The sequence below is a fragment of the Rhinatrema bivittatum genome, chromosome 7, assembly GCF_901001135.1.
Source record: "Rhinatrema bivittatum chromosome 7, aRhiBiv1.1, whole genome shotgun sequence".
In the NCBI taxonomy this organism is placed as follows: domain Eukaryota; kingdom Metazoa; phylum Chordata; class Amphibia; order Gymnophiona; family Rhinatrematidae; genus Rhinatrema; species Rhinatrema bivittatum.
In genome coordinates this window covers 52,651,872-52,674,884 of record NC_042621.1, presented here as the reverse complement: position 1 = coordinate 52,674,884, position 23,013 = coordinate 52,651,872, and the positions used below count along the sequence as shown (strand labels likewise).

The 23,013-nt window shown below is 49.0% G+C and overlaps 1 protein-coding gene across 3 annotated transcripts in view; it reads left to right on the top strand.

Annotated features, from left to right (window-relative positions):
* Positions 1–23,013, top strand: part of WTIP (WT1 interacting protein) — a 162,542-nt gene that overhangs the window by 45,460 nt on the left and 94,069 nt on the right. For 2 of the 3 annotated variants that reach the window (XM_029608373.1, XM_029608375.1), the window contains exon 2: positions 12,472–12,573. The exons of the other annotated variant lie outside the window; for it this stretch is intronic. In XM_029608373.1, the coding sequence (XP_029464233.1) occupies positions 12,472–12,573 (102 nt within the window). The remainder of the gene's footprint in view (positions 1–12,471; positions 12,574–23,013) is intronic. 3 annotated transcript variants of the gene reach the window in all.

Here is a 23,013-nt window from a genome sequence, read left to right as displayed (position 1 = left end):
ACCCAGCTTGATTAATAATTAAAATAGTAATGTGGTTTTTGATATATTGTACATTGAAGACTGGGAATTTCTATGGGTATTTGTTAGGTTAATAATCCCTCATCAACCACGTGAGCTTCACTTTCCATGGCTGTGGCCAGTCAGGCTCATGTGTGGTACCTTCCATACCTCTTTGAGATCTCCAGCCGGACCCCCCACCCCCCTTTCAATCTTCTTTCTCTATTCGCTTTCAGGTTTCTCTATGGCACCCTCTTCCTGGCAAAATCAATGCAGAGATTGGGCAATGCAAGGTCACGATAAGGGTCCAAAGGTAAAGAGGGACTAGGGGCATTGACTGTGAAGAGTTGGGCCTCGCAGGGGCGAACTGGAAGGGGAGAAGCAGCAGCTGTGATCTGCTGGGTGGGGGAGAGGAGAGAGAGAAAGAGCGGAGCTGAGCAACGGCGAATCAGACCGGCGAGACCGGACCAGCACTGCCTTCTAAGGGAGAAGCTGAACTTTGAATGTCAAGTGTCACCGGACCGTGCCAGGGAATGGCGAACCCATTCAGCACAGTTAACCCTGCTGGCTCTTCCTTCCAGATATTATCCAATCGACGCAATAGACTATCCTGCAGTAATCAATAACCAGCACTTCTTATTGCTGGGCCCTAATAACGACTCCCGAGTTCCCTGTTCCATTCTGAGCAAGGCTGGTTCCATATTTGCAGCAGCAGCCGCCGCCAAGCTTTTAAACAGACAGTGTGGGAGTAAGGGAACTGGGGATAAAAGGGAAAAAAAAATTAATTGCATTTCAAACACTTCTGAAATACCTTAAAGGAAGCAGGAGAAAGATAGCCTGATGGGATTATGTGTCATATGAAGTTTGGAACAACTGTCTGCTAGGAAACTCAAACCGAGTCGCAATTTAATCATTTCGGCATTTAACTGACATTTAATAAAGTATCTAAGGGCCTTTGTTTTTTTGTTTTTTTTGACAGAGGGACACGTTCAGCATTTTAGCATTCTTTGCATTATGTTTTATGTTGATGTAGTTTGCCTTGGGCACTTTATGGAAAGGCAGGCATAGACTGAAATAAGTAAAGTTAAGAACGTGGCACCTAGATATCTGCTCCTTTTTGATTCACAAGGGTCGCATCCTATCAGGAGAAAAGAAAAATGAGAAGTTTTTTTGTTAAGCGTTGGCAGGCTTGCCTGTACAGAAGCAGAGCTGCTCCCAGGGCAGAGAGCTCGGCTGTTCTGTAAGGAGTGTGCTATCTGCTACCTTGCTTCCTGTCTGGGGAGGGACCTGGACAAAGCCTTGTTCAGCAAAAAAAAAAAAAAAAGCCAGACGTGCCCATTATGGATGATGAAAGGTTTCCCTTTGATTTCCTGGGTGCTGTGCAGCCATTCCCTGCCTAGGTCGGATTACACTCTGCAGCTTTGCCCCAAACCTCACCAGGCTGTGAGGTCACCTCCTCAGCCCATGCTGAAATGCGCTGGCATCGCCCTCTTAACCTTTACCCCGCTGCCAGTAGGATCTGTCTTCCCATATATTTCTTGGGTACGTTTTTGTTTTCTTTAATTTTTAACTTACTGTCTGGTATATGTAGGCAATATTATAACATTTGTGAGAAAAAGTGAGGGGCCTGCATCCACCTGCTTAAAACTGAGCACTTTTTATTGAGTTTCCAAAACAGTTCTATAATCCTTTTCACTTTTCTTCAAACCAGTAAACCATCCTCTTCGAGTCGACTGCAGCTTCAGCTTTTCTCATTATAACCAAACCGGATCAGCAAAACTTACAAAATGCACCAAAAACGTCTTTTGTTGCCCTTAAAGCGTTGACTTTTATATCAACACGAAATAAGTTAGGAAGAATGTCATTGCCCTCTCATAACCATAAAGCTGGGTTTGTCAAGCCTTCCATGAGGCCAGCGTACTAAAGGGAGCTATTCTTGCCACACTTCTTTTGTTTACTACTGATTTTGATTGCATTTCACGTTTTAGCATTTGTGTGTGTTATTTTATTTCTTTTTTTAACTACAGTGTGTGTGTGTTAGTTTACTTCAGGGGTAGCAAAGCTCATTTTTAGCAGGATAGTTAAAAGAATGTGTGGTAACTTTTAGAACTGTTTTTTTGCTATCATCTTATGTTGGCCCCTGTGTAAGGCTGACTTAGCAGAATGGCACAATCCACTTCTAACGCCTTCAGAAAACAGAGGCAGCCAGATGCCCGATGCCCTGGTCTGCAAGGCTTCGTCTACGGAGCTTCTCTCCTGCCCATTGCTTCAGAAATTAAGTGCTGCTTCGTTTCCTCAAACTATTATTAATTTTTGGTCTTCATTTGTGTGTACCCCCTTTGCTGTATCCTCTCAAAGAAGAGGACAACGGTGTGTTCTTTCCTGTCGGGGGGGGGGGGGGGAGATGTACCCCAGGGCCCTGCTGGGGCCTGCATCTAGAGCAGAGGTAATCAGTCACCACACTTTGTGCTGGGTTGGTGTCCCACACAGATTCTTTATTCAAAATAAACGTCTTTTGAGAGAAATTTAGCTCTGGCGACATGCATTACCCTCCAGCAATGATCCAGACTGGTATTGACCAGAACCCTCCTGATACCGCTATTTAGGCTGCTCTATGGAAACTTGAATCTACACCACAATTTTCTAAGCAGTCAGGTTGGGGTTCTCTGCATCTCTGGCTTTCCTTCATCAGTTGCTTCCCAAGTTGATGCTTCTCACAAATTTCCTCTGCTAAACTCCTCCCAGCGACCATGAAACCTGGAAATCCTTGCCTTGATTACTTTCTCACTGCCAGCTACGAGTAAAGATTTCTTTCCTTTTGAGTTGCCCAGATGGTCGCTCTGTTAGGCTTACTCGGTAGGTCAAGTCTCTCTTCACCCATTCGATTCACAACCGACCACTATCTTGGTCTACCAGAACACCTCTGAAGAGCAACTGGACCACAGAATGTTTTTTGGGGGGTTTTTTCCTCTTCTCTCCCAGAAAAAGATTATGGAGACTATAGGCAGAGGCTTGGAGACTGGGAGCGGTTTGCCCCCAGAAATCTGAGCAGCATGGGGAGTGCTAGTTTTTGGGTGCCTTTAAAACTTGGCACCTTAGACACTTGCCTATGTTGCTTATTTCGAAATCCAGCCCTGAGTTAGCCCACATAACACGGCACGAAAGAATGCCCCTGCACAATGTTTTATTGGAGCGTACATGATTTAAGCAATAATAATCTGAGCGCATTGGCGCATCCTGCAAGGAAAAATCTATTCAGCCCAGGATGCGTGCTGCCTGTGAGCCATGTGGACAGTGAAGGGTGTAACCCATGCTGTGTCTAAAAACAGTCATCTCAATGTCCAAGAAAAGAATGTTTTGTCAACACAGAGGATCAGGTTTTTGAGTTCTACTAAAAGCCTCTTTGCATGTTGCAACGATTGCCTTGGTTGGTCCTGCAGCAAAGAACCGGTGGGTTGTTTGCGAGTAATGCACGTAAGGCATGATCTGAACATGCTCATAGCTGCTGGTTCTCCTTCATGTCCCATACAGAGAGACACTGTATGGGACTGCCAGATTATGCCTCTGCTCCCCCAATTAAAAAAAACAAATCAATGATTCTAAGAGCACTAGCTGCCTAAATCCATTCTACAAATCGTAGGCAATATCTCCCAAATGGAACTTCCCAGGCACCTAAGGAGTTACCCAGGAAAATCCCTGAGGCTAAACATTGCATCCCCCATCCCCCTTCAACGGCTAAATCTAGTTGTCAAGTTTCACTAGGTGACTAACTTTAGCCATGATGGCTTCAAGGGGCGTGTCTAGGGGTGGGGGAGAGGTTGCTGGACTGAAAGTACACACGGGAACTTGATTTTTCAAAGCCCTGTGTACAATTTCCTGTGCGGACTCTGTCCACAGTTACTGAAGATGCAAAGTTGTACCCACCGATCCTGCCAAAGCTAATTTTCAAACCAAAACTATCCGGGTAATTTCTCTTTGGGAGCTCAAAAGTAGATTATAAGTTCCATGGAGCAGGGTCTGTCTCTTAAGTGCTTCTGTACAGAACTCTGTACACCTAGTAGGTCTCTAGAAATGTTAAGTAGCACCTGCGGACCTTCTATTTACCCTGCCTGCTGTAGGTTGCTCCCTAAGGGGGTCATTTATCAAACTGCTTTATGATGTTACCCAGGTTGAGAGAACATTGTACAAATCTCATCTTTGTGTGAGTTTCCTCATTCCAAAGGACAGCAAATCTTCACAAGAGTGTACTGTTCTGTTCGTATGTCTCACTTTGAATGTCAAAGTGGCCCCTAACCCCTACACTACTACCTAAACCTTACCTCGAGTTACAAGGTGGGCCTCATATAGAGGTATAAATACCTGCTAGTAGGACCTTATAGCTTTTCTCTCTCTCTCGATCTCTCTCTCTCTCTCTCTCAGGTAGGAATTGCAACAATTGTGGTACTTACTGCAAAGTGCAAAAAAGTTCTCTCACTCCGCAGTAATACCTATGCGAAGCGCTAAGATAGCGCACTATGTGATAAATAGGCTATTACCATAAAACACACCCCTTTTCCTACTGCATCTGATATTTAGTGTATTTTGATAAACGCAGGCCTAAGTTTGTCTATAATAAATACCTCGTGCAGAGCTCTAGAGACTCTGTTGGTCTTGGAGAGCAGGGGATTCTTTGTAAGTTTGCAATACATTGTACTGTAAGAACCATCTGAAATGGATACATGGCATTGCCTCCTTCACATGTCACAGTGGTGAACTACAAAGAACTCCTAGAATGCTTCACACAACTTCTGAATAAAAGGAGCAAGGGATAAGATAGGTGCCTAGGCTGATGGTCTTAAGCTTTGCTTGTCTGGCCTCCGTGACTCAAAACTGAAACATCAGCACCCAGTGGTACTGGGCAGCACCAATGGATGTCTGTGGCTGTGAAACGCAGAGAAGCCGGCTCCCATCTGGTGCTATCTAAATGAGGAAATAACAGACATTTTAATTTTGGACTTGGATGTCCCTTTTATTTTTTTTTTAAGCCCTTCCTGACGCATCACACCTCTTATGAAAGATGTATAGTAAAGAACGAAATGCAAAGTGCTATCTTGTGGGATGAATCTAGGGTGCAGGTTGCCTTCGCTCATCTTTGTAGGGCTGTGAGGCAGCCCGCCAGTCCTAGAGCTTCCACGCTACTGCAATTGAAGCTAAGCCTCCAGCTAGATGGAAACATCACAAGACAGCCAACTGCTGACTGCGCTCCACTTAATGAATCATTGAGTGTGCGGTTCATCCCAAATCTCTTAGACGTCTGAAGAGCCAGTCTCAGAAAATGAAACCCCAAAATATTGATTGGGAGCAAAAAAATAGAAATTGGAATCACCAGGAGCAGGAGATGCCACAGATCCTTCATTTATCCCCCTCTTCTGTTCCTGAAGACAAGCCCATTTATTTATTTAAAACTTTTATATATATATCCCAACCTCCAATCATAGTTCCGTTTCCATGAACAATGATTTACCTCAATACATGCGCCCCAAGACACAAATCTATTTCCTCCAGCTCCAAGCTGGCTTAAGTCAGGGCTGAAGTGTTGCCACAGACACTGTCATGGATGTGAGGTCTTGGGCTGCGGGTCCACACTGACAGCCGGTGGACTTGCTCCTACTAAGACTGGTTCTATGGCTTCACCTATACCAGCCCCATTCCCTGTAATTGAGCCTTTGGGTTCCAGGGGCCGGCAGGGCTTAGGCAGGTGTCCAGCAAGAAGCGGTCAGACAAAGTAAACATGGACAGAGATCAGGGCTGGCAGCGAACAATAGTATCCGGATCCACGTTAAGGACAGGCAGAAGTTCAAAGGTCTCCACAGCAGGAGTCAGAACCAGGAGTGGGCCAGAGACAGATGGATACAAGAAGACATGGCACAGGGGACCAGGCAAGGCAGGACCAGTAAGGGTAGGTAGGGCAAGGCACGAGGAGACAAGACAAGAACCATTGGCAGACAAGGAACAAGGAGCCAAAGCACACAGAAAGCAACATGCACTGCAAGGGTGCAGGAAGCTCTGGTGCTGAGGCGCTGGCTGGTTGCAAAGGACTTCCTTGTATACTCATAGAAGATGTGATGTCATTAGCCAGCACCACAGGAAGTGCCGGCTAGGGACCTATAAAGGAAGCCCAGAGCTACAGGGTCCATGGAGCAGGTTTGGCTTGTTCTTCATATTTGGTGTTTTCTTGAGAAGCCACATCATAATTAAGTAAAATCCAATACTTGTTCATGTTCCAAGATTTTAAAACATTTAAACGTGGCTGGGCTCCTCTCAGAGTAGCAAGGCTGGGAATACCAGTTCTTACAAGTTATGGTTGTAAGGCCCCGGAAATTCATACACTGCTTTTAAGAGGGTCGTCTTCCTTCCCCAGTAAGAGGTCAATGGCGCAAATATGTGATCCATGAGGCGGTATGGGTTTTATGGATAATATCAGTGAAGGCGGTGCCTTCTGGTGGGCATCCTTGAGGCACTGGGATGGGTGTCAGAGTCAATTTCAGAGGTGGCACAGCTGAAGGGAGGCATTCCTGTTGGCATCAGAGTCCCCAACCAGAGATCCTGAGCTCCTGCCATTCAGTGACAGGGTTATGCTTCATAAACCAGAGTAATCCCAAAATAATTGGGTTCAGTGCCCTGGGGAGGGCAAATAGAGTAATCTCCTGATGTTGATGCTCTCTATTTGCAAGGACAGAGGTCCCTCATGAGAGGCTTCTAAGAAAACTAAAAAGTCATGGGATAGGAGGCAATGTTCTTTTTTTTGGATTGCAAACTGATTAAAAAACAGGAAACAGTAGTATTAAATGGTCAGTTTTCTCAGTGGAAAAAGATAAACAGTGGAGTGCCTCAGGGATCTCTACTTGGACCGGTGCTTTTTAATACATTTATAAATGATCTGGAAAGGAATACGACGAGTGAGGTTATCAAATTTGCAGATGAGACAAAATTATTCAGAATATTTGAATCACAAGCAGATTGTAATAAATTGCAGGAGAACCTTGTGAGACTGGAAGATTGGGCATCTAATGTGGATAAGTGCAAGGTGATGCATATAGGGAAAAATAACCCATGCTGTAGTTACACGATGTTAGGTTCCATATTAGGAGTTATCACCCAGGAAAAAGATCTAGGCGTCATAGTGGATAATACATTGAAATTGTTGGCTCAGTGTGCTATGGCAGTCAAAAAAAAAAAAAGCAAACAATGTTAGCAATTATTAGGAAGGGAATGGTGAATAAAGCGGAGAATATCATAATGCCTCTCTATCACTCCGTGGTGAGACCACACCTTGAATAAGGTGTGCAATTCTGCTCGCCAGATCTAAAAAAAGATGTAGTTGCATGGTAGAAGGAATAGAGAAGGGCAACCAAAATGATAAAGGGGATGGAATGGCTGTCCTGTGAGGAAAGGCTAAAGAGGTTAGGGCTATTCAGCTTGGGAAGAGACAGCTGAGATGGGATATGATAGTCTATAAAATCATGAAAGGACTTGAATGGGTAAATGTAAATTGGCTATTTTTTTAGATAATACAAGGATTAGGGGCACTCCATGAAGTTAAAAGGTAGCACATTTAAAACAAATTAGAAAATTCTTTCACTAACACAAGCTCTGGAATTTGCCAGAGAATATGGTTAAGACATTTGGTGTGGCTGGGTTTAAAAAAGGTTTGGATAAGTTCCTGGAGGAAAAGTCCATAAACTACTATTAATCAAACGGATTTAGGGAATAGCCACTGCTTACTACCAGCTTTAGTAGCATGGGATCTGTTTAATGTTTTAAGGTCAGTAGGACTAGGCAGTTGCCTAGGATGGCATCAGTGGGCAAGGTGTCACCGGGGTATAAGAGGGTGCCATTTTCAAAATGTGACAGAAGGAAGGGGCAACAGCAGTCACAGAGAGAGAGAGAGAGAGAGCACTAAGAGGGTCCATAACTCTATGTATCTACTATTGTCAGAGTGCACCTTCAACTCAGGTTGGGTTTGGGGGGGGGGGGGGGGGGGGCGGCGCGATGTTACATTGGTCTACCTAGGGTGCTACAGACCCTTGCACTGGCCCTGGTTTGGGCACTTGCCAGACACTTGTAACCTGGTTTAGCCAGTATTGGAGACAGGATGTTGGGCTTGATGGACCCTCAGTCTGACCCAGTATGGCAACTTCTTACGTTCTTATGGCTGTTGCCATTGCCAGATGACCCAGGAGAGGTTACCTGTATACAGATGATATCCTCACTGGAGGTATCAATGGAAACCGCAGGCTGGTTATACTGATGCACCAAGATTTCTTAAATAAAAATTGCCTGTAGACCCAGAATTCAAGAAAACTTCCATGATAACTTCTGCTATGTTAGAGTTGAGATGGACTGAAAATAGCAGTAGCTGAGAGGAGGGGGAGTGACCCAGGGTGGCCTCTCTGACCATCCCTAGGTTCAGGAGTCCTGACTTCTCAAGACACTGCATGGCGTTAGTACCCTTGTTAAGCACAACTTGAGATGTCGACACCTCTGCTTCTCCTCAGTGGTCAGCCTAGCTCTCCCAAGCTGCATGGGTTCCTCAGCGATAGGAGCAGTTGCAGATTCCTCAACAGGAGGTGCTGAAGTGGAGGGATGCCATTTGCAAGTGTCAGCAATTGGAGTCTCGTTCTCTTGCTTGCTCCTCAATCTTGACACTGAGAATGATGTCGTCATTCAGGCCTGTTGGTATCTCTTTTCCCATAAGCTCATCCTTAATGCAATCAGTCAGGCCAAAAGATGCCCACTAAGCTCGCCTCAGTCCATCCGACTTAGGAGGCCAAGGTTCTAAACTGGACGGCGTGGTCACAGTCTTTGTTCCCTGCTTTAGGCAAAACAATTCCACAGTTGCAGAGGAAGAGCATTCAAGCTCATCAAAGATATAGCTTGAGAAACTCCTCCAGGTTCCCCTTGAGAGGTTCTTTTCACTCCCAAAGAGGAGATGCCCAGGCTAGGGCTGGACCAGCAAGCATGGACAACATAAGTGTTACCTTGGACTGGTCAAATGGAAAGCTTATTGTTTGAAGTTCAAAATGCATGAGGCACTGGTTGATAAACCCATGGCAGGTCTTGGGGTTTACATCATACTGGGCAGGGGCACCACATGGGATATAGAGGATGGCACTGGAGGGGGACAGACTATGGGGAGTGGGTGTGGATCATGTCTATGCTTACAGCCAAGCCTTGGGAGTAATTCAGCGAACTGCAGCAACTGCTTTTGTTGCTGCTGTAGTGTGTAGGCTATTCCTGAAATGACTTGAAGGATGCATCCATAGGCAGGGATGGAGCGGCAGGTGCTGATGTAAGAAGTCAAGCCTGCATGGTGTTCATTTGAAGCGGACCAGCTATGTGATTCAGTTGCTCCTGCTGCTGGACTCAGTGAGCCAATCCAGGCATGACCTGGGCTTTGAGGCAAGTCTACCAAGCTCAGTGCCTCAGCAATCTGCCACAGATGTGAGCCCTTGGGCTGTGGTGTGGTTGACTCACCCTAGCAGTCGTACCAACTAGGCCCACACGGACAACTGGTGGATGCGCTCTTGCTAGGACTGGAGCTAGGGCTTCACTCTTACCAGCCCCATTCCCCACATGTTAAGCCTTTGGGTTCCAGGGGCCGGCAGGGCTTAGGTGGGAGTTCTGCAAGAAGCAGTTAGACAAAGTCAAGGCATAGACAGAGGTCAGGGCTGGCAGCTAGCAACGGTGTCCAGGCCAAGGGCAGGCAGAAGTCCAAAAGAGAAGTCAGTGTCCATAGCAGGTGTTAGAACCAGGTATCGGGCAGAAACAGACAAGACACAACAAGACAAGGCAAAAGGGGTCAGGGCAAGGCACAGATACAAAGCAATAAAGCACCACACTCACGGGCCAATACAGTACAGTGTGCTCCGACGGAGCGCACTGTTAACCTGCCCATGGACGCGCGTTTTCCCTTACCCCTTATTCAGTAAGGGGCCGAAAACACGCATCCAACCCGCCGAACCTAATAGCGCCCTCAACATGCAAATGCATGTTGAGGGCGCTATTAGGCGCTCTGTGGCTGGCAGCTGGGATGCATCCTTGGCAGTGATGCGGTAGAAACAGGCAAACGGAGGCACTAGGGACACTAGCGCGTCCATAGCGCCTCCTTTTAGCCTGGAGCGGCGGCTGTCAGCGGGTTTGACAGCTGATGCTCAATTTTGCCAGCTACTGTTCTCGAGCCCGGCAAAATTGAGCGTCCGGTTATCGGCCCGACAGCCGCCGGCCCATTTAAAATTTTTTTTTTCTTTTTTTACCCTTCGGGACCTCCGACTTAATATCGCTATGATATGATATGATATTAATATCGCTATGATATTAAGTTGGAGGGTGCACAGAAAAGCAGTTTACTGCTTTTCTGTGCACTTCCTCGGTGCCGGCAGAAACTAGCGCCTACCTTTGGGTAGGTGCTAATTTCTGAAAGTAAAATGTGCGGCCTGGCTGCACACTTTACTTTCTGTATCGCGCGGGAATACCTAATAGGGCCATCAACATGCATTTGCATGTGGAGGGCGCTATTAGGTGCCGCGGGTTGGACGCGCGTTTTCCGCCCCTTACTGAATAAGGGGTAAGGGAAAATGCGCGTCCAAGAGCAGGCTAACAGTGCGCTCCGTCGGAGCGCACTGTTAGCCTGCTCTTGGAGTGCTGGAGAGAAATAAGTCGGTGTCGAGTGCTCTTCTACCCCAGATGGTGGCGTATCAGGGAGAAAGACAAATAAGACCATCCTGGATAAGGAGAAGTCTTATAGGTGTTTGTGCTCTGTGGCTGGCAGCTGGGATGCATCCTTGGCAGTGAGGACAGGAGAACTGGGTAGAATGGACCAGGATGTCTTTTTCTGCCATCATCTACTATGAAAAAGAAGGCTTTGTCTGGCTAACTTTGAAGTCAGCTGGTCAAACCTGACTTTTCTGTTTCCCACCCCCTCACAGTGGTTAAGCTTTTTAACTTGCTAAGTCATTAACCAGTTAAAACGTAGCCTGATAAGAAGATAATGGCAGGGAGTGGGGGGCATTCTCAGGGCAGGACAAGTTTATCCGGCTCATGCTCATAGTCGGTGCTGGCTGGATAAATGTACCTGGTTGGAGAAGTGGCAGGCCTGAAGTTGAACGTTGACCTGGGGATGGCAGGGGGAGGGCCTCGACAGCCACTGCAGGGTCCCTGTCATTGAGTTTACAAATTAACGGGGGGGGGGGGGGCCTGACAAGCCAAAGAAAATTAGAAAATGTATAGCGTTAGGGCCCCCCCCCGATAAATATAAACCCATACTGTGGCTCTGGGTCCCTCCAGCCCTACCTTCCTGACCCATCCCGAATCTCCAAGCACAAACCGGCTGGGGAGTAGCCTCTTACCTCATTCCTGGTGTCCTGTACCTGTGACTGTTGGAGCAAACCTGGCTGCGAAGCAGGCAGTAAGAATGGGGGAGGGCACACAGCCAAAATCTCTAGGGGGTGGGTTAGGGGGTAGAACTAGGAGGAAGATCAGGGCAGAAGCTTTTGTGTAACGTTGGAGGATTGGGCTGGACAGGAGCTGGGTCCCAGTGTCCCTTGGATTTTTTTTTTTTTTATATCTTTTGGCCGGAGGAGAGGGAAAATCCTGTCAGGGCCTCCCCCTGTGCCTTAATTACATTATAGACCATTACTGAGTAAGCGCAAAGTTTGTTGGGTTTTTTTCCCCCCCCCAGATAAATTTGTCCGGGTTACTTTAGCGACTACGTGCAGAGGAAGGCAAGTTCCACTGAATAATCTGGTTACAGTTATCCGAGTCACGTTACCCGCGAAACCTTTTCCCCCCGTTTTGTCAGCTTGCTCAGTATGGACTTCTGTGCTGCTAAACGTAATTTCAGGAGCTTGCACCTCCCGCTGCCCTTCCAGTCTCCTAATATTTGTAAAGTGCTTAAGTGCAGGCCTCCTTCTGTGCTCTGCGTTCTTCGTTTTTGACAGTAGACGAATTGCTTTTCTTTGCAACGGTCTGGACCTAACGGTTTTGCCCCTTTTTTTTTATGGCCACTGCATAATGAAGCCTCCTTACTATAGGGTTGACCCATGCTAGACCGCACTCCTCCTTCCGTGGCGAGCCCCTTTCACGCCATGCGTTTATCCACTCCTGCAGAACGCCCTTACCTGCTTTCAGAGCCTTTCTGTCCCGTCCTACTCCTCCTCCTCCATGCCCACTTCCCCTTTGTTTCATTGTTTTTGGCGGGGGGGGGGGGGGGGTGTTTTTCTTCACTGCCGTTTAGTCGAAGAATTAGTAACTGCTTTTCACACCCGGCTTCAATTGAAAATGACTTTACTGTGTTTTCCACTCGCTCAAGGCTGTGGGAGGTACAGAAAGCATTTTGAAAGGCAAGAAAAGCAGCTTTCTGGTTTTTAAACTGGCTTTCACAGAAGGGTTTTTTTTTAAATCATCTTTTTTTTTTTTTCTCCCTTTTCTTGGTAGGTATATGCATAAAATGTGGGAAGGGAGTGTACGGAGCGAGTCAAGCTTGCCAGGCCATGGGCAGTCTCTTCCACACCAACTGCTTCACCTGCTGCTCCTGTGGTAAGTGAGACATTGGCGTACGCAGGTTCGTTTTAAGCGCACGACTTCCCTTGACGACAGCAACCTCGGATCCGACGTTTGCAACGGACCCTGGATGCCTGAATAGTAGTCCAGCCCGAAAGAGGCTCCTTTGGCTTCACTGGCTGGAAGCGTTGGACAAGCTGAAATGCTCTCTGATGGGGGGTATAGTTCTTAAGCTATAGCTCCATGCCACCCCTTCACTGGAAAAGTTGCCCTTCTCATCAGAGGTTCTTTCCTTGGGGAATTCTGGGTTCGGCATGGGGTCAGGAGACGTTTTGCTCCCTCCCTAGCAGCTGCTCCAAGCTCTCACGGAGATAGGTCAGGCAGCTTCCCATTCCCACAGTCCTTCCCTGAAGGGCACCCAGAAGCAGTCCCCCGAGAGCACAGAGAGAGAGAGAACTTTTTAGTGTGCGGGAACTTTTCAGCGTAGCTGGCATTTTGAGACCATGAAGATGAAGCTCCTCTTTAAATGATGCAGATAAACTTTACAGATAAGCAGCCTGGAGTCAAAGCCGTAGCCGTAAATTGAGCAAAGCAGGTCTTAATAAAAGCCGTCTGAGAGTCCTGCTTGTGGGCAGAAAAAAACTGATGAACATAGTAAATGTCGGCAGATAAAGACCAAAATAGTCCATCCAGTTGCCCAGTAAGGTGTTTCGGGTTGTAACGGCCACCTAGTGCAGGTTATCTTGAGGGTAAGGAGGTCCCATCCAAGCCATAAAAGCAGGTGGTGTTCAATATCCTAGTGCTATCTAAAGACAAGATAAGCAAGTATTCTAGTGCAGTCTTAAGAGCAAGACACATAACTGATATAAGTATCCTAGTGGTATCTGCAAAGAAATCACCTAATGCAGCTGTCCTCATGCTATCTAAACACAGTGCACCAGAAATGCTCAGTTGACACCGAAGCTCTGTAGACTTTTGCTTTGTCTGCAGGGCTGGCATGTCCATTTGGTGAACTAGGCGGACACCTAGAGTGCCAACCCTTAGGGGGACCTAAAAATCACCAGCAGAAGCTCCTGTCCCAGTGGCCGAAGACCCAGAGAAAAAAGGCCCAGCGGGACCCAAACCATCATGCAAGGGACAAAGGCCCAAGCAGCAAGGTCGCGGGCAGAGCCCATCCCGCCTGCAACAGATGAAGCAAAGAAAACGGGGCCATGAGCTGTGGATGGAGCCCATCCCACCTGCGGCTGAAGAGGTGGGAGAGGGTGGCCCAAGAGAGCTGCACGGGAGCAATGCTGCTCGCGGCTGAAGAGGCAGGGGAGAGAGCCTGAGTGAACCGCGGGCAGATACCATCCCTCCTGCGACTGAAGGAAGCAGGGAGGGAGGCCTGAGAGATCTGTGGGGGGGGGGGGGGCTATCCCAGCCGAAGACAGAGGACAGAAGCTAGAATGAGAGACCAAGAGACACTGCATTTGTATTTGACTGAGAGAGAATTAGTGTGGTGTGTATAAGAGAGAGAGAGAGGGGACATCTGTGAGCAGTGATGGTATGAAGGTGTGTGTGTGTTATAGAAAGGGAGCCTGTGGGACAGTTAGTGTGTGTGTGTGACTAAGAGAAGGAACCTATGTGTTAATGAGAGAGAGGGAGCCTTTGAGGGTGAGTGTGTGTGTGTGTGTATGAGAGAGAGAGAGAGAGAGAGGACATCTGTGAGCAGTGATGGTATGAAGGTGTGTGTGTGTGTGTGTGTTATAGAAAGAGAGCCTGCGGGACAGAGTGTGTGTGTGTGTGACTAAGAGAAGGAACCTATGTGTTAATGAGAGAGAGGGAGCCTTTGAGGGTGAGTGTGTGTGTATGAGAGAGAGGGCATCTGTGAGCAGTGATGGTATGAAGGTGTGTGTGTGTGTGTTATAGAAAGGGAACCTGCGGGACAGAGTGTGTGTGTGTGACTAAGAGAAGGAACCTATGTGTTAATGAGAGAGAGGGAGCCTTTGAGGGTGAGTGTGTGTATGAGAGAGAGAGAGGGCACCTGTGAGTGAGTGAGGGTATGTGTGTGAGAGAGAGAGGAATCCTGAGGGAGTGAGGGTTAGTGTCTGAGTGAGAGGAGGAACCAGAGGTGTGTGTGTGTGAATGAGAGAGAGGGATCTTGTGGGAGTGAATGAGGATGTGTGTGTGAGAGAGCTTGTATAAGGGAATGAGGGTGTGTGAGAGAGAGAAAGGGAATGTGTGTATGTGAGAGTGAGAGACTGTATGTGTAGGAGAGCCTGCGTGCATGGAGAGAACATATGGGAACGTGAGAGAAAGAGGATTACAATTTTGTGCGCAACAACTTCCCTCCCCACTCCATCAGGGCATCTGTTAATCAAAGTTCCTAGGTATGGAGAGCTGGCAGATTTCTGTCCTTATTGGGTGGTGTTTGATATTTGCTATTTTGCAACATTTTTTTGTATTTGGAATATTTTTTTTTAATAGGTTTTAATTATTGAAAGTTATTGTATTTGTCAGCTATTTTGAAATATCTTTTTTCAAAATACTGGTTTTATTATTATTGGGAGGGGGAAGGTGGCAAAACTGAAGGTTTGCCTATAGGGGTGCTCCTTACACTGGCCCCGTTTGTCTGGTTGGTGGCCCATTCATGCCCGATTGCTGGGCTGAAAGGAAGGCAGTGGTCACAGCAGAGTCTTCTGTCCCGTCCCCCCCTTCATGTCCTCCTCAGTGGCTCCTCGGAGTCCAAGCCGGTGCTTGTTTTGTTTCTGCCAAGGCTCCCAAGCAGTGACCCTGGGTAGCCATGGAGCGGGGGGGGGGGGGGGTGCATCAGTGCCTGTGCTAAGCTACAGCTTCAGTGCTTGAAGGGGGGGAGGTCAGCAAAGCTTTAACTTCACAATCCTTCCCCCCCACCTCCCCAGCCTTGCAATTTCCAAGCCTCCTAAAGAAAGCAAGAAAGACGGCGGGGCCTGTTTTTACTGATTACCATCTTGCCTTAGAAGCACGTGCGGCGTCGGGACCCGCAGCTCTCCTGTCCTGAAGGAATTCAGGGTGGGTGGGTGGGTGCCCTTCCTATAGTGCAGCTGGAGAGCTCCCAGGCTGGGGGTTTTCTTCTTCTAGGTCACTGCTTGCTTGTTCTTGGAGGATGGCAGAGTCTCTGGGCCCCTTAAAACATTTACGGGGGGCCCCAAGAAGAGGTTAGCTAGAGAGGGCGGCGAGCTGTGCAGCGCTTCTGCGCCTCTCCCGCCTGTTCTGCAGGCGACAAACTACCCCACCGGGGGATTAAACCAAGCCTCGCTGGATTTCTGCTCAGAAACGTTTACACCTTGATTGAAATTCTCCGTTAGATTTGAAGGCTGTTTTTTAAGCTAAAATTCCTCCTCCTCTCTGTGTTCCTTGGAGCCCGCTACGTAACCTGGCAGGAGATTAAGCAGAGCCAAGTTCTGCGGTGTTTTGTTCCCAGTCATGGGGGGAAAAAGAGAAACCCGGCAGCGGATCTGCCTTCCTGCTAAGTCGCCGTTACCGTCCCAGGCCGGCCCCGATTTCTGGAAGTTCATCCTGTGAAAGCCCAATGAGGGCCGGATAAAAGTCCCTAAATATGTCCTACTCCCCCCTCCCCCCACTCCAAAGGGCACAGCTTTTCATTAAAAGGTTAATGTTGCCACTACTGGTGGAAAGCACTAGATAAACGCACTATACGGCAAAACATTTCATCGTAGTATAGATGTTTAAGATGTTGAAAAACCATCTTAAATTTTTAGAGAGCGTGTAAAAAAAAAAAATTAAAAAAATCCTTTCATCAGATTATTTTTCATGATTTTTAGCCAAAACAACAAGAGAAGAAAAGAATTATTTTTAGTCTAACTGCTGCTCCCACCCTCTTCAACTTCAGAGGCTTCTGAAAGTTAAAATATCCAGCTGAACGTGGAGGCATGGCAAGGGCCTGCCCATGCTTTGGCAAAGCGTACGTATGCGTGGTTTTTTTTTTAACTGTGAGAAATGTGCACGCCGGTGAAAGGGAAGCGCGCGGTCTTCCGAGGACTCTGCCGTACCAGACGTGGGTATTTCAGGCAGCGCTCTCCCCGGGGGTCCGAGTGCTTCGGCCACATGAATAGCTCTCTCATTCCCGAGTCCAAGCCAAAGGTTATGTTGAATTTGCGTTTGGCATCCATGGAATGCTCTTCCCCCCTCCCAGTGCCTGGAGAACTCTCGACTGGACGTGAGACACAAACGTACCAGAGCAGCTTATCGGAGAAACAGGCTTGGCTAGGGTCCTACATAAACGAGCAGAAATTCTTTCACATTTGAAATGAAAGGGGCTCTGGAGGGCTGTCCAATTATAGCTGCCGTGGGGGCCGTCCTTGGGCACCAATGAAAAGGGCTTCGGTTGACCCTCCTGCTATTTGACATGAGATGAATGTTTAGCTTTTAGCTTTAACCTGCTGTTCCCAAACCACTGGGATTCAGCCTCAACGTTTTCCTGCAGGATCCATTCGTATGCGTTAACGCCTTAGCAACCCCTAGCACTTTGGGGGGAAAATCTGGTAGCAGCAGAGTAAGGGACGGCAGGTAAAGAGCGGTCGGCCCATGCAGTCTGCCAAGTTGCACGCCTCTCTGGTTTTCATATAGATTCCCAGTATTTAAACCAGCACCAGTTTACCTCCTCCCCCCCCTAACCCTGGCCCCTAATACTGCCTGCTGTATCTGTCCAGATCATGCCCGGTGCTGCTAGGCTTATAGCCGTGACCATTCCAGGCTAGCGACCCAAGTCTTCACAGAGACCTAATGCAGCTGTACCACTGATGTTCAGGGTTATAATTGTGACTGCTCTGTGCCAGTTACCCTGGTCTTTTTGGAAGCCTGATGGAGTTCGCACCGCTGTTTTCTGCCCCTAGGCTTGTATTCTTCGCCCTTGGACCCTCTTAATTTTATATGGCTGAGCAAGCACTACTACTATTTCTATAGCACTATAAGATGCACACAGAGCTGTACAGACACATAACACAGTCCCTACTCCTTAGACCTACAATCTAATCAAGATACACAGATAATACACAAGGTTAAAGCAAGACAGCCACAATCAGGGAGAACCAGGGTATAAGTTTTTAAAACATCCTCAAAAAAAGGTGGGATGTTGAGTATGGCAAGACGGGGAGGGCGTAATTCATCTGCTCAGGAAACATTCGCTGTAGCAGGTGGAAAGCATGGAGTCAGGAGCTGGAGGAGGAGGAGAAGGGCACACATAAGAGCAGCTTGGGAGGGGAGGTACAAGGGGAGATGGGAGAGAAGAGGTAATGTGAAGGCACAGAGTGAATGCACTTGTTCTGAGCACAAGAAGCTTGAATTTCATGCGGAAACGGATGGGAAGCAGACGTAGTGACTTGAGAGGAGCGGTTACCGTGCATTCAGAAAGCATTCAAACCCCTTCACTTTTTCTTCATTTTGTTACATTACAGCCTTATTCGAAAATGGATAATAAGCATTCTTTCCCTCCTCAGTCTACACACAATACCCCATGATGACAAAGAAAAATCAGGTTTGTAGAAAGTTTTGCAAATGAATAAAATTCTGAAATATCACATTTACGTAAGTATTCAGACTAAGATCTGTGGATCCTTGCTGCTGTGGTGAGATTAGCTTAACCTATGGGGAAGGCCCCATAGGCTCTCACCGACAGCTGACGGAGCAACGCAGAGAAGAGACTGACCAGGGCCTCACCTATATCCAACCCTTTCCCCTTGGGTTGAGCCCTTGGGTTCTGGGGGCCGGTGGGGGTCTTAGGCGAGAATCTCTGTGGATATAGCGTAGGCAATTATCCAGGGTCAGAAGCAAGCGGCAAGCTGGAATGGTCAGTGTCCAGACAAGGGTCAGATTCAGAAGTCAATCCAAGAAGAGGTGAGGATACGAAGCAAGGCTGAAATGCAGGAAAAGGAGCAGTAACACACACTGACTTCCCAGTGTAAACGACTCATTGCTGAGTTGATGCTTGAGATGTTTGACTGGGCCGTAAGTACCCAGTTGTGTGACATCATCAGGAGGCGCCAGCAGCCCTGATTCTCTCTGCGGGACTCTTAAGATGCGACGCGGTGCATGCATGCCTAGAGGCAGCTTGCAGAGGAGGGAGGAAGATGATGTGATGGCAGCATCTTGCATGACAAGCTCACTGGGCATCTCCCCAGTGGCGAAAGTATAGTTGCTGGCTATTGCAGGTGGTTCCCGTGACGGCAAACATAACAGATCCTTTACTCAGTACTTAGAGGTACATTTTACAGTGATTACAGCCTCAAGTTATCATGGGTATGACGCTACAGTCTTGGTACACATGGATCTGGGGATTTTCTCCCATTCCTCTCTGCAAATTCTCTCAAGCTTTGTCAGATTGGATAGGGGGCATTGATGTACTGTTTTCAGGTCTCTCCAGAGATGTTCGATCTATTGTAAGTCCGGGCTATGGCGGGACCACTCAAGGACATTCAAAGTCTTGGGCAAAAGCCACTCTTGCATTGTCTTGGCTGTGTGCTTAGAGTTGTTGTCCAGTTGGAAGATGAATTGTCACCACAGTCTGAGGTCAAGAGCTCTCTGGAGCAGGTTTTCATCAAGGATCTCTCTATACTTTGCTCAGTATCTTTCCCTCAGTCCTGACTAGTTTCCCAGTTCTTGCAGCTGAAAAACATCCCCATAGCATGATGCTGCCACCACCATGCTTCACCATAGAGATGGTATTTGCTAAGTGATTAGCAATGCCTGGTTTCCTCCAGATATGGTGCTTGGCATTTAGGCGAAAGAGTTCAAAATTGATTTCATCAAACCAAAGAATCTTGTTTCTCATGCTCTGATAGTCCTTTAAGTGCCTTTTGGCGCACTCCAAGCGGGCTATCATGTGCCTTTTACTGAGGAATGGCTTCCTTCTGGCCACTCTACTATAAAAGCCTAATTGATAGACTGCTGCGGAAATGGTTGTCCTTCTAGAAGGTTCTCCTGTCTCCACAGCAGAGCTCTGACAGAGTGACCATCTGGTTCTTGGAAACCTCCCTGACCAAGGTCCTTCTAGCCCGATTGCCCAGTTTGGGCCGGTGGCCAGCTCTAGAAAGAGTCCTGGTTGTTCTGAATTTCTTCCATTTAAGAATTATGGAGGCTGCTGTGTTCTTTGGGACTTTCAATGCTGCCGCTATTGTTTTGTAACTTTCCCCAGCTCAGTTCCTCGACACAATCCTGTCCCGGAGGTCTATGGACAATTCCTTTGACTTCATGGCTTTGATTTTGCTCTGACATGCACTGTCAACTGTGGGACCATTGGTCCAATCAAATGAATTAACCAGTCAAGTGATGGATGCCAGTCAAGTTGGAGAAACATCTCAAGGTTGATCACCTGAGCTCAACTTTGAGTAACTTGACAAAGAGTCCAAATACTTATGGTTTTTGGGGTTTTTTTTAATTAACTTGTACAAATTTATACAAATCTGATTTTGCTTTGTCATGATGGGGTATTGGGTGTAGTTTGAGGAGGGAAAAAATGCATATTATCCATTGTAGAACAGTGGCATAGCCACTGGTGGGTCTGAGTGGGCCATGGCCCACCCACTTTGCATTGGCCTGGCAGCCTGAGAAGACAGGTCCTGTCGCAGAGCACCCACGAACAGCGCTACCAGCTGTGCACACCCAGCAAAGCAGAGGCCAAAGAGGGAAGGCAGCCCGCAAGGCCACCGGTGGCTCCCATCCCACCGGCGGCCAAGAAGAGAAGCCTGATTGGAGAGAACCTGTTCACTGCTCCTCCTCATGTGCCGGCCCCACTGAATTCAAAACACTTGTGGTTATCATGTGCTCTATGCTGATCTTGCGATGCACGAGATCAGCATAGAGGAAATACTAGCCACAAGAGTTTTGAATACTGCACAGGTTGGCACAAGAGGAGGAGGAGCAGCAGCAGCCACAGAATGGGCTCTCCCCTTCCACTCCCGATGGGGAGACTGCCTGGGTTTTGTTTGCGAGTGAATGGGAGCCTGCCTGGTGGAGGGGGGGTGGGGAGGGAGTGTTGGTGTAATGGGAGCCTGCTTGGTGGGGGGGGGGGGGGGGAGGGAGTGTTGGTGTGCTTGGGAGCCTGCCTGGTTGGGGGGGGGAGGGAGTGTTGGTGTGAATGGGAGCCTGCCTGGTTGGGGGGGGGGGGGAGGGAGTGTTGGTGTGACTGGGAGCCTGCCTGGTTGGGGGGGGGGAGGGAGTGTTGGTGTGAATGGGAGCCTGCCTGGTGGAGGGAGGGGGGTGAGGGAGTGTTGGTGTGAATGGGAGCCTGCCTGGTGGAGGGGGGGGGGGTGAGGGAGTGTGGGTGTGAATGGGAGCCTGCCTGGTGGAGGGAGGGGGTGAGGGAGTGTGGGTGTGAATGGGAGCCTGCCTGGTGGAGGGAGGGGGGGTGAGGGAGTGTGGGTGTGAATGGGAGCCTGCCTGGTGGAGGGGGGAGGGGGGGAATGTTGGTGTGAATGGGAGCCTGCCTGGTGGAGGGGAGGGGGGGAGTGTGGGTGTGAATGGGAGCCTGTCTGGTGGAGGGGGGGGTGAGGGAGTGTGGGTGTGAATGGGAGCCTGCCTGGTGGAGGGGGGGGGGTGAGGGAGTGTTGGTGTGAATGGGAGCCTGCCTGGTGGAGGGGGGGGGTGAGGGAGTGTTGGTGTGAATGGGAGCCTGCCTGGTGGAGGGGGGGGGTGAGGGAGTGTTGGTGTGAATGGGAGCCTGCCTGGTGGGGGGGGGGGGGGGGAGGGAGTGTTGGTGTGAATGGGAGCCTGCGTGGTGGGGGGGAGGGAGTGTTGGTGTGAATGGGTGCCTGCCTGGTGGAGAGGGGGGGGGGAGGGAGTATAGGTGTGAATGGGTGCCTGCCTGGTGGAGGGGGGTGAGGGAGTGTTGGTGTGAATGGGAGCCTGCCTGGTGGAGGGGGGGTGAGGGAGTGTTGGTGTGAATGGGAGCCTGCCTGGTTGAGGGGGGGGGGGTGAGGGAATGTTGGTGTGAATGGGAGCCTGTCTGGTGTGGGGGGGGGGGGGTGAGGGAGTGTTGGTGTGAATGGGAGCCTGTCTGGTGGAGGGGGGGGGAATGTTGGTGTGAATGGGAGCCTGTCTGGTGGAGGGGGGGGAATGTTGGTGTGAATGGGAGCCTGCCTGGTGGAGGGGAGGAGGGGGAGTGTGGGTGTGAATGGGAGCTTGCCTGGTGGAGGGGGGGGGTGAGGGAGTGTTGGTGTGAATGGGAGCCTGCCTGGTGGAGGGGGGGGGAGGGAGTGTTGGTGTGAATGGGAGCCTGCCTGGTTGAGGGGGGGGGGGTGAGGGAATGTTGGTGTGAATGGGAGACTGCCTGGTGGAGGGGGGGGGGTGAGGGAGTGTTGGTGTGAATGGGAACCTGTCTGGTGGGTGGGGGGGGGGTGAGGGATTGTTGGTGTGAATGGGAGCCTGTCTGGTGGAGGGGGGGGGAATGTTGGTGTGAATAGGAGCCTGCCTGGTGGAGGGGAGGAGGGGGAGTGTGGGTGTGAATGGGAGCCTGCCTGGTGGAGGGGGGGGGTGAGGGAGTGTTGGTGTGAATGGGAGCCTGCCTGGTGGAGGGGGGGGGGGTGAGGGAGTGTTGGTGTGAATGGGAGCCTGCCTGGTGGAGGGGGGAGGGGGGGAGTGTTGGTGTGAATGGGAGCCTGCCTGGTGGAGGGGGGGGGGGGGGGAGTGTTGGTGTGAATGGGAGCCTGCCTGGTGGAGGGGAGGGGGGGGGGAGTGTTGGTGTGAATGGGAGCCTGCCTGGTGGAGGGGAGGGGGGAGTGTGGGTGTGAATGGGAGCCTGCCTGGTGGAGGGGAGGGGGGGAGTGTGGGTGTGAATGGGAGCCTGCCTGGTGGAGTGTTGGTGTGAATGGGAGCCTGCCTGGTGGAGGGGAGGGGGGGAGTGTTGGTGTGAATGGGAGCCTGCCTGGTGGAGGGAAGGGGGGAGTGTTGGTGTGAATGGGTACATATGTGCATGGAAGTAGAATTTGAGAGAGTGTGTGTATACGTGTGAGAGATAATCTGTGTGTGCATGAAGGAGGAAAGAAAGAAGACTAGAGGAGAGAGAAGAAACAATAAGAGACTTTGAAAAAGGAATTAGAAAGAGACGGGGACCAACTGATTAGAAAGATAAGATCAGACAACAAAGGTAAAAATAAATTATTTTGCCTTTCAGCAATTGGAATATGCCATCTTTGGGAATGCATTTCTTATATATTTGCATTTTGCTGTTTCTTCAATATTCCATTGTTCATAGAGCCTGGTTTCTCAGGCTTTCCTTTTCAGTTTTGTCTGCATGTTTGTTTCTAATTTGTAGTCTTAGGTAAGGGTCTGTCTGTGTTGTGCATGTGTGACAGTGATACAGTATTTTGGCTAGCGTGTAGTTTCTCTGTAGAGATTTGTAGCAGTCTGGTTTGTTCTGTTTACCCACTAGATTGTGCATAATATAGGCAGCCATCACTAAAAGGGGGCCACTGAGGTTCTGCTTCAGGGGAAACACCAAAT